General features: G+C 34.3%; 1 protein-coding gene across 3 annotated transcripts in view; it reads left to right on the top strand.

Moving 5' to 3' along the window:
• Sin1 (SAPK-interacting protein 1) overlaps nucleotides 1-12,300 on the top strand; it is a 316,670-nt gene that overhangs the window by 227,415 nt on the left and 76,955 nt on the right. For all 3 annotated transcript variants that reach the window (XM_090397180.1, XM_090397182.1, XM_090397181.1), the window contains one exon: nucleotides 7,988-8,097. In XM_090397180.1, coding sequence (XP_090253306.1) covers nucleotides 7,988-8,097 — 110 coding nt within the window. The remainder of the gene's footprint in view (nucleotides 1-7,987; nucleotides 8,098-12,300) is intronic.

The following is a 12,300-nucleotide window of genomic DNA, read 5'->3' on the forward strand; positions in this document are numbered from 1 at the left end:
CTCATAAACTTCATTTCTGCTGTTATTAATCTTCGTTTGTCTTTTTGTTTTATTGTCCAGATTTCACTTCCATACAATAAGATTGGTGGGGCTAATGTATTGTATACTTTTAGTTCTGGTTTGTTTTTGAACTAGGTTTGGTTTAAATATAGAGTTAATTACACCTGTTATTTTTAAATATTTTGCAATTTTTAAGTTTATATCTTTTTCATTTTCATATGTGATCATACATCCTAGGTAGTTAAATGAATTCACCTGTTCTAAGATCTTGTTATCTATTACTATTTTAGTTCTTACTGGATCTTGTCCTTTCAAGGCCATAGTTTTTGATTTTTCTGTTGATATTATCATACCATAATCTTTGGCTATCTCATTTAGATCTAAAATAGCTTTCTTTAAATTATCTTCAGAATCTGTAATTATTATTTGGTCGTCGGCAAAAAGGAGAGTGTTTAAGTTAACTGTAGGAGAAAGTTTAATACCTTGATGGAAATTTTTATTCCATTTTATTATTATTTCATTTAGGTAAATATTAAAGAGCATTGCTAATAGGGTGCATCCCTGTCGGACCCCTTGGTTTATCTCTCTCATATATGATAGCTCATGATTTAATCTTATTTATATTTGATTATTTTCATATATACTTATGATAGCTTTTAGGATATTATTTGGTATTTGTCTTTCTTTTAATATGTTAAATAAAATGCTTCTTTTAACTGTGTCAAATGCTTTTTCAAGTCAATAAATGCAATATGTGTGTCTAAATTATATTCTCTTCTTTTCTCTTTTATTAATTTTAGGTAAAAGGCTGGGTCTGTACATGATTGTCCTTTTCTAAATCTATTCTGTACTTCTAAAATAAAGTTTTCAGAATATTTCATTAGTTTTCTATTTAAAATTCTGCTATATATTTTTAACTGGAATTTAGTATACTTATGCCTCTATAGTTTTTAGGGTCATCTCTATTACCTTTTTTAAAGATAGGCATCACAATTGCTTTTTTCCATTCTATTAGGGGGTTACCAGTTGTATAAATTTTATTTAAAAATAATAGGAGTCTTTCTTTGAATCTTGTTCCTGCATATTTATATAGTTCTGAACCTAGCTTATCTTCTCCAGGTGATTTTCTGTTTCTTGTTTCTTTCAGCTGATTTCTAATTCTTCTTTAGTTATTTCCTTTCTATTTACATTAAATGTTTGTCAGTTGTCTTTTTTAAAATATTTATCTGTGTAGAAATTTAGAAATTCTTCTAGTTTCAATTTGGTGTTTAATTTTATGTTTTCTTTAGTATCTGCATTTAGGTGTTTCAAAATCTTATATACTTTGGGTCTTATTTTATATAAATCATGTTCTAAATTAGAAATGAATTTGTTCCATGATTCTCTATGTCTTTTTCTTACTTCTGTTTTAGCTATGGTCTTATTCTTTTATATTCTATTTCATCTTCTAATCTTTTACTGCTTAACCATTTATGATAGGCTTCTTTTTTTCATTTTGATTATTTCTTTGGTTGTATCATCCCATATCTTCAGTTCTTTCCTTTTATTGAATTTTTTGGTCTTTCCTAAGCTTTCGTTTACTGCTGCATTTAGTATTGTTTTTATATTAAGTCATTCTATTTCTATTTCTTCATTTTTTTTTTTTTTTCTAGATATTGGTTAATTCTTTGTTCATATAGCCATTGTATATTTGTGTCATTTAATAGTCTAGTTTTATAAACACTTATTTTATATTTGTATAATATTTTCGGTAGTCTGCTTGTCCATTATATTTAAATGTTCTGTCCATTTTTGTTTATACTGTCTTATGTAGTAATTAATAGGTTTTATTTTCAGGGATTGTAAAATTTTTTCATTTGTTTTATGGTCCCATTGGTATATCCAGCTGTTTTTCTGAGGAATTTCATTTCTGCTGTTTGAATTTGTTTTTCATCTTTCCATTTTATGGTCCATGTTTCACTTGCATATAGTAGAGTTCGTTTTGACAAGACAGTATATAGTCTGATTCTAGTGTGTTTTTGTACTAGGGATGGCTTAAATATATTATTTATTATGCCATTTACTTTGACAAAGTTTGATATTTTAGTATTTGTCTTTTTCTTCTTTATATAATGAATCACATCCCAAGTATTAGAAAATATTTACTTGTTCTAATATTTTATTATCTATCACTATTTTACTTCTTATTGGGTTTTCTTCTTTGAATGCCATTATTTTTGTTTTTTCTTTAGATATTGTCATATTATGTTGTTTTGAGGTATCATTTAACGATTTTAATGATCTCTTATCTTCAGGACCTCTTATCTTCAGCAGTTAAGGTAGTGTTGAACCAGATTAGCTGTGGTGCATCCCATAACTTTGTTTTGAAGTTTTGAAGTACCTACTTGCTTGATTGCTATTTATACCGCTCCATCTAATAGCTTTAGGTTCGAATCCTGCTCAGAGCTTGGATGTTTTGAATCCTACCCACCAAAGACTTTTAAAAACCTTTGGTGGATGGGATTCACATAAGGGTGGATATGTGGACATTTCTTTTTGGATGGTGACACAAATGGTGCAGCATGTTGCGATATGGCAGTTTGTTGATAGTTCAAGCCATTTCTACATCACTTACATAATCTCACTCACATATTATTTTCTTTCACATCACCAGTTTATTGTCTAGCAGGACAAACATTTATCTCTACCTACAGGGATTATGGTTATCTGACAGTAAATATCAGTTACTGTAGCATTCTGCAATCATAAAAAAAAATACATCTCATTTGATTACTTTTCTGTTGTGCATGGATGGGAAAGATGCCACATATAGAATGCCATAATGACTATTATGGTTAAGAATTCATCTTTCATTGGTAGATTTTGAAATATTCGTTAACACCATTATGTTGTCATTATTATTATTCTGAACCTCCACGAAGTCATGACTCATCATGACAGGTCTAACAACAGAAACTGTATTGTTCCACTTCTTAAACTCATTCTCTGCTTTCATTCTCACTACCTTCTCAGGCAAAGCAGTCTAGGATTGCAGTGCTGTTTTTTTTTGTTTTTTTTCTCTCCTTAATTTTTCTTTCCTTAGTCACCTTCCTAGCTTGAACTGTATATTTCTTGTGCTACTGTTCTCCACCTCTCTCTCTTCTATAACCACTTTGTCATCTGCAATATCTCTTTGATTTCCCTAGTCATCCATTTTGCTCACACTACTGAATTTTAAGTATGATATAGTAGCATGCCTTTTAATTCATCATCACTCTTTCACGTTGATACTTCTGCATGCCTATTCATCCTCCAAGTCAGGACCTACACAGTCAATTACCAAATTGGGGGGGGGGGGGAGTATGGCATCTCAGATCCACTGATACTATGACCAAGTCCAAAACTCTTGGACCATGTGTTTTCTTCGCTGATGCCACCTAACACATATTCCCAAGAAATCAAAAAAATTCACTCCCCTTATTACTGTATACTGCTTCCTCTGCCCAGTTTATATTGCTAAAGTCCCTCATAATGGTCACTTGCTTTGAACTTGCCAAACTAATTTGCCTAAACATTTCTTTCTTGTCAACGTCTGTTTTCTATACCAACATCCCTCTAAATTTACTGTCCTATCTACTTCTGCCTCGCACTATATATTTAAAGCCATTAGTCTCATTTCCTGTCTGATTCTCTATCCTGAGAGGGTGCAATTAATCCCATAAATCATACACCACCATCCCATTTACCTTCTCTATCCTGCTGAAATATGTTATAGCTTTCAATTTCTATCCCCATCAGAACATCCTCTTCTGTCAATGAAGTTTCACTGACACCAACAGTCTTCAGAGAAACTGAATCAGGCAGTGCCACAAACTCATTCCCTTTATTCCTAATGTTCCAGGCATTTGTATATAGAAAATGCAATGCATTGTTACATAACTGTTAGTAATCTTCACATACTCCATTTGGCTCTGCAATAGAGTATATTGTTATGCCGTTGCTTTCTCTATATTATACCTTGTTCTACTTCTAAATAGCCCTCTTTCTAATCTACTGTTGTGCCTTTAAAATATTAATTCAGATCTATTTCCTCTTTGGATATTGGCAAAATTTTTATTTTATGCTGTGCTAGCCAATATCCTATAACAGAAGAGACTCTTGTTCAGGGAAACAATTCCAAATTCAAAAGCATATACACAACATTCAATCCTATAATCTCGCCTTGTAGATTCAGTTAGCAGTTGTGACTTGAATCTCACTTAAGCAATAATATCTAAATTCTCTCCCGCCGAAAGGTTCTATTTCATAAGTGGTGGTTTGAATTCATAATCAGGCATAAACTCAGGTATGAGGTACAAAACATATTTATTGGAAACGCATAAAACATTTACAGTTAAGAAAATTCAAATATTCAATAGAACAAAACTCACTCTAAGTTAAGGTTCATACTAAATTACAACAATGAATTTGAGTAAGCTACATCCTTCAATTACAAAAAGATAAGATTAAGTGTAAGCATAACACTACTAGGATATAATTCCTTTCACAAGTTATTCACAGAACACGCACTGAACACTTTCATTAATATTCTATCAATAACCATCTTAATTCTAAATTCCATTAGTCAAGCCTAGCCATTCTCAATCAAAGTACCGCCTATCAACAAATCTTCTTTGTTCCACAGGGTCTTAACTAATTCAATCAAATTCTCACTTAAAAGTTCTCTATTAGTGTCCTTAGTTTACAGTATACACAAATTTCTTATTCTTCTAAGTGATTTTTAACATAGAATGAAATTCTTTACATTACCGGATCCTTTCTGATTTCATGCTACCATCTCATGTAGACCTGGATTACCTTACTGTATAGTTATTGGCTGTCTTTGCGCCTGGAGATGCACTACTTCTTTCTTTGAATCGTTTCTGGACTGTGGTGTGCTGTCTACCGCTCCGCAGGAAATTTTCTCCGTTCTCCTCGATGGGACTTTATTTGAAGGCTTGTGATTCTGCATAGGCTGTCGTAACACGATCAGCTTCGCTTGGAAATCCTGAAGCGTTCTCAAGAATAGGCCTCATCGTCCGACATCACTGTAGTTGACCCCCATCGCTCTCTCACGAATCCCCCGACAAAACCTTCAAAAACTGGAATCCAGGAACCGAAGAAGAAAAAAGCCTTGTAATAATGCGTGCATCATCTTTTATTCACCCTTTCGGGCGCCCTCTATTCGATGTATTTTTTACCCACGAACTCCATCGTTCGTGCCCCTTGGGTGATCCTACATGCTCCCTAATCTGTTAGGCTACCCTATTCCAGGTAGTCATTCTGATGTCACGTTCCGCGTAGATACAGCCTCCATCGCTACACTCAACTTGTACAGATTATACACGATTATTCCAGATTACTACTTATTATCTTTCTGGAAATTTCGTAATGTACTAGACAGTTTAATGGGTTTACAAATAACTTAACAATTCCCTTACATAATTCTTACTATTCTGACACAAAATTATCTGCTTCTCATTTCAGTTATACAGGAATAAATTTCAATATATGGCACATATGGACTACACATTATCACATAACAAAAAGAAATTTTTCATAATTATTAGCTGATGTGCAGGTATCTCCTTAATTAGTAGATATTTAGTATGTTAAATTCTGAATGAATGATTTCTTTGCAAGATTCCTTCATTCAGGATCTAACAATATACTCTCTCATTTTTCAAGCCACTATCCCATGAAGGCATCTTTGGTACCTTCTTCCTTTGCAACCCTTGCAATTTTTAAGTCAAGCGGTCTCAAAGTTGCCACTCCAAATTAATGGAGTGACATTACAGTTACTGCATTAATGATGTTACCATTAAGGGATAAGAAAAACTGATATATAATTGATTGATAAAATATAGAAGATGCTATTGAAAAATTATAAAGTAGTTGGTATATTTAATCCACTTTGACTGATAGGGAGGTTAATTATAGTGGGACTAAAGTGGATCATTTAATATAATAATTTCATTAAATTTCATTTAATATGCTGGCCTGGTTGGCTGAGTGGTTAGCGTATCTGCTTTCGAGCCTGAAGGCTGTGGGTTTGAATCCCGCCGTGGGCATGGATGTTTGTGATTGTAAGCGTTGGTAGTGGGCAGTAGATGCCGTTGGTGTAGTTGCGGTTCGTTGTAGTTGGTGGATTGAGTGAGTGATGGAGACCGAGAGTTGTAGAGTAGATGCCCTTCCTTGATGAATCTTTGGACTCCCTGGAGGTGTTACATAATAATAATAATAATAGTCTCCTGATATATTGTTGAATAACTGCTATAACTACTGCTGATATTAGGATTTACTGTGCGTACTCAATGTCAGTAAGGAAATCCATTCATTATAAATTAAGTAACTTGTAAGGGATGACAGTTGTTATAATATGAACATCATCAAAAATAGTGATTGATAAAATGCCATATGTAATTAGCACTGTTGTTTTTTTTGTGCATGAAAGAGAGAAAAAAAATGACAAGAAGATGTGCAAGGGAGCATTATGAACATGAGGAAGTGCAAGGTATGCTATTCAAGGTTGAGAATTCAGGAAGATGATTTGTGTGTTTTGGTTGTTGCCTCAGTAGTGCTAGTCACTCAGTGTATGGCTCGTTTGTTGGTATTTTCGGTTGTTTTTTCTCTTTGCTCCAGATGTTTGGTTCCTCCCCCTCCCTTCCCTCTCTAAAACTAAATTGTCCTCTCTGAAACTACCTTAGAATACTTTTTTAAAGTAACTTTGAGAGTGCAGTTGCCTATCTTAATGGATATAGGTCTCCTGTTAGAAGGCTGAAATAGTCATTTCAACTTGTTTTGTTGAAATGACTATTAAAAAGTGTCCCATTTAAACTAGAATGGAAATGACTCAAATTTTAGTAGAGCTCCTAAATACTGAATTTCATTAAATTCCATCCATTCAGAAGAGAGTTTATCACTCCATAAATTTTAAAGTATTTTGCTTCCAAAAATGGCCTGATGTAAACCAAAGTTTAATTGACTTGACTTGAATGATTTAAAGATTCCATATACTAAATTTACATAAAACCTGCCTAGCAAGAATAGAACAACTTCACACAATGATGTATGCTTATGGACATCATTGGACAAATGGATTAAATGAATCTAATAGTTGCCTTTGCAGTTTCTGAAACACTATTTCTTAAAACAAGATTTGAAATAAACGTCATCTACAAGAAGGTTAACTTTGTTATTGGGATATAGGAATAAAAACACACTTGAGAATGAGCTGATGTTGCATTGTGGTTAATTTCTGTAGCAAAACTACAAAGTAAGACTGCCATTTCATTGTGAAACAGATATGCTATGCTCATCTTCTCTATCAATCGGTTTTTGATTTGATAGCAAGTAGTCTGTAATTATTGTAGGGCTTACTATAGTCCAAAAAGAAACAGGATTTCAGTTTAGGCCTTGGCACATCTTTCGGAAAAATTTAAATAATATTCTTTAAAAATACCAATATTACACTATGAAAAAAAGTGATTTTCATAAATGAATTTACTAAAAAAAATGTGAGAATTATTTTTAATTGCCATTCATTAGAAATGAAACATCATGTCACTGAAGTGATTAATGAAAAAATTCGATCATGTTATTTTGCCACCTAGCTGGCCATGTGGGATGAAAGATATCAACTATCTTGCACTCTATATCCATGTTACTTCAGTGGCATTTCAATTTCACTAATATGCTTTTCATCCATGTTTTGGTTGGTGAACATGTTATGGCTGGTGGGAAGTTAATAGCTCATAATGCATTTGAGAAAGCACTTTCCGAATATTGATCAAAGTATTTACCTTTCATTAAGTTAAATAGTTTTATGAGTATTAAATTGGATTATTGTTCTAAGATTTTTACCCAATTTAGTTGATAAAGTAGATAAACTACAGTATTTTAAATCACAAAATAATAGAATTCAGATTTATAAATGAAAATTGAAAATATAATATGAATTCATTTATAGTTATATAGAGGATGAATTTTCCAAAATTCAAGTTCCTAGTCTTAATACAGTGTTGCGAGATGTTATTGACCAAATAATGAAACATAGGAGGTGGCTGTCCAAATACAAAGGTATATATGTATATATTTCTTTAGTTCTGTTATATATGAGTTACTTGAATTAATACAATAGTTATTAAAACTACATATTTAAGTTAAGTAATAAAAATAAAAAAAAGCTTCCATCAAATTTGCAGTGTACAGCTTCTCTGTAGAGCTTCCTATTTCATGCAGGAAAAAGGTTATGCTATGCTTGACTCCAAATATTCGATCTTGACCGAAGTCAAGATCGAATTTCTTGTTTTGGGACTGGTATATCTAGTTTTTCAGCGACAAATGCACCACACCCATATCCTCCTAAAATTCAAAAAATAAAATTGATTTCTAACTTTTTCCACTCATGATGCTACTTCTCACCTGTACAAGAACCCAAGACAAATCCCAAATTCTTCCAACCTTAATATGTTATTGTTGGATTTTGGATGATGCACTAAAAATGTCCTGAAAAATTATTGATGCTATCCAGAAAAAGTCATTCTAGGTAATTGGTGATTCCTCTCCCATACACTTCATTCTGACAAGTGTTCTCTTTGTTCCCTATGCTTGGTATTTCATAGGTACTGTTCAACCAAAGAGGCTTACATTATTACTCAATTTCCCCTTTAAGTACATGGAAACATGTGCAGCTACTAGTTACCATTCATTTACAGTCTCTCTCTCTCTCTCTGCCACATTCCTCTTCTTTTATTCTATCTACTTCCACTCTTTGGAATAGCTTTCTTTCCAAGGATAATAACCTCAAGCTTTACAAGAAATATATCAGCAACTACTTTGTTCTATTCTTAGTCGCTTGTCCATACCCAACACTAATGTGCTATAGATTTTTGAAAATTCTTGTGTGTGGAGTTAATGTAAGAAAAAGAGGGGGGGAATAAAATTAGATGCATAAAATAACCACATGTTAAGCAGCCAGCAAACTTATATTTGCACTAAGAGCCTGGTTTCTTATTACCCTTTGGAAAGAACATTGTCAATAGCTCTTAGTAAATTCTCTTCTACTCTAAAACAATTAATGCTATGCGTAATCCTTCTTAAAACCACAGTTCATTTCTTTTTCAAATGTTGTAAAAAAATTTCTTTTTACATAGTACAAAACTTATAAATGTTATTCATTAAATTTATTTCAATTATTCCACTATTACTAAACATAATGATACTTGTAAAATTAGTGCATTATTAGCTTTATTGTAATTTATAATTTTTAATATTAATATAATATAATTTTAATTTAATATTGTCAGCCTGGCTGGCCGAGTGGGTAGTGTATCTGCTCTCCAGCCAAAAGGCTGCGGGTTCAAATCCTGCCGTGGACATGGATGTTTGGGATTGTCTTTGGAAATACTAGTGGTGGTGGTGGTCGGCAGCAGATGGCGTTGGTGTAGTTGCGGTCAGTTGGTGGATTGAGTGGCAGAGACAGTTGTAGAGCAGGTGCCCTCCCTCTATGAGACTTTGGACTCCTGGAGGTGTCTAATAATAATAATATGACTAATTTGGAGAGCTCAGATGGACAGGGAGACATAGCATAGGGAGAGTGAATGTGTGTATGATAATGGAGTATATTGCAATATGGGGGAAGTTGAGACTAAGCAGCTATATGTGGTAAGTTGTGATAAAGGTGATTGGGCAAGTGTGGTGGGGAAATCACAACCAACACATGGCTTGGATAGGACTGGCTATAGACCTAAAAATGAACTGCTGTATTTGTTTGCAAATGCCTGAAGTATCAGAAATAAGGAGGATGAATCAGTGATTAAGTTTATTTGTCCCAAAATCATTGGAATAAGTGAAACATGATTGAATGAAGATGATATTGCAATGGGAATAGAAATGGAAGGATACAAGATTTTTTGTGAGCATAGAAAAGGGAGGGGGGAGTGCTGCTGATGATAGCAGGGGAATAATGTCCACACAAGGTGGACATGAAACAGGAAAATAGTGGCAATGGTTATGAGGTAGTGTGGTGTGACGTGGAGGGTGAGAGAGGAAGACATATTTAGTTGGATGTTGTTATAGGCCTGGGAATGTGGTTGGTGATGATGAAGAAATGTATGAACAACCAGGATTAGTGAATAAAGGAAAGGTAATTATTATGGGTGATTTTAATTATGGCAGTATAGATTGGAATGAAGAGATAGCATTTGGGAATGAGGCAAATGAATTTCTCAAGTTATTGAGAAATAACTATCTCAGGCAGCATAAAGGGGAGTATGCAAGGATCGAGAGTTCTAGGTGTAATAATTTCATCAGAGGATGTAATTGTGAGTGGGGTTTCACACTTTCCTCCAATTGGTGAAAGTGATCATGAAGTAATCTTCTGTGTTGTGGCTAGTATGCAGACTTTTGTGTGGAAAGGATATATGTGGAATTATAAGGCTGATGATTATGACAAGCTTAGGAGACAACTTGGAGCTATAACATGGAATGAGGAGTTGAACAGTAAGGAAATCAATGCTGCATGAGAACTGACAAAGCAATACATAACAGCATCAATGTGTGAATATATTCTGAAGGCCAAAAGGCTGAATAAGGTAGGTGTAAAATGGATAAATGTGGAGCTTAAGAATGAAATCTGGAAAAAGAAAGTACTTTGGATGAATAATAGTAATGATCAGTCGCATGAAGAGTATAAAGAGCAAGCCAGGAGAGTGACTCAGTTAGTAAGGAAAACAAAAGTGGAGTATGAGCAGAAATTGGCAAATCAGGCAAAGAAAAACCCTAGAGAGTTTTTAAGATATGCGGCAAGTAGAAAGAAGAATGATCATGGTAAGATGAAGTTAATGGATGAAAGTGATAGAATGGTAACTACTGCAGAAGACATTCATGAGGTATTCAGTGATCAATTTATAAGCGTGCTTCATCTTGATCAGGGCAGAATCATGCGGAACTTAAGTGTAGAGGACATAGGAGGGTATGGCTTAATTGTGAGTGAGCAGGAGGTATTTGAGGAAATCAATAAGGTGATAGGATTTGATGACATATCACCATGCATCTTAAGGGAATGTTCCAGGGAATTGGCAGTAGCATTGGCATGCCTATTTAATAAAAGTTTCACAACAGCACAGGTTCCAAGGGAGTGGAAGGAGGGCAAAATTGTCCATAAAGGTGGTGATATGGCTGTAACTTCAAATTATAGGCTGCTCTGTATATCTGGACTTGTAGTGAAGGTACTGGAGAGATTGGTAATACGATGCAGAAATGGGTTGATAACATCTGTATTCTATGTGGTTATCAGCATGGGTTTGTTAAGGGGAGATCATGTTTCACTAACTTCCTTATGTACTATAACAAGATGACAAATACCTTGGATAGGTAAGATGCATATACAGTGGTGTACTTAGAATTTGCAAAGACTTTTGATAGACTGCCACACAACAAGCGCTTATTATTATTATTGTTATATAAATTGAAACAGCTGGGATTGGATAACAGACTTCTGAGTTGGATCAGTGCCTGGCCTTTGGATAAGTATTAAAAAGTTGTATATGGGGGTATGGTATCTCGAAAGAGAAAGGTGGTGTGCTGCAGGGATCAGTTTTAGGGTTATTGTTGTTCAATTTGTATGGTAATGATATTGGGATAGGTTTGACTTTTGATATGCAGCTTTTTTCAGATGATGCAAAGCTGGGGAGAGCAAAAAAAAAAGCAGAGTCAAGCAGATGTTATTGGCCTTACAAGAGGACTTGAGTAGATTGCATGTATGGGCAGGTAAATGGAACTATCAATTCAGTGTTACAAAAAAAGTAGAGGAGATGAGAGATCTAGGAGTAATGGTGGACAAGGACCTGAAATTCAGGGGTCACATTGCACAAATTGTGAAGATGTCACATCGGATAATGGCAATGATGCAGAGGACCCTGACATGCAGAAATAGAGAGGTTATGATACAATGGTATCATAACCAGTTGGCTTGATCATGCCTCATATGGATTATTGTGCACAGATTTGGTCACCTGGTTTTCATGGTGATGAGGATTCAGGAGGATGAAGAGCCTCATGAATAGGAGGAAGAAGGGAAGGGGGATATGATTGAGTCAGGGATTGTTATCTCATCAGCATGGAGGAGATTTTTCATAGAATGGGAGAGGGGGGGGGTAGGACAAAAGATCATTGCCAGAAACTGTATAAGGAGGGTTTTAAAAGAGGCGTGAGAAGTAGGTTCTTTGCATGGAGAGTGCTTAGTGAGTGGAATGCATTGCCTGAGTGTGTTGTGGGCAT

This window comes from Typopeltis vanoorti, chromosome 8, assembly GCF_054136105.1.
Source record: "Typopeltis vanoorti isolate ZY-2024b chromosome 8, IOZ_Tvanoo_1.0, whole genome shotgun sequence".
In the NCBI taxonomy this organism is placed as follows: domain Eukaryota; kingdom Metazoa; phylum Arthropoda; class Arachnida; order Uropygi; family Thelyphonidae; genus Typopeltis; species Typopeltis vanoorti.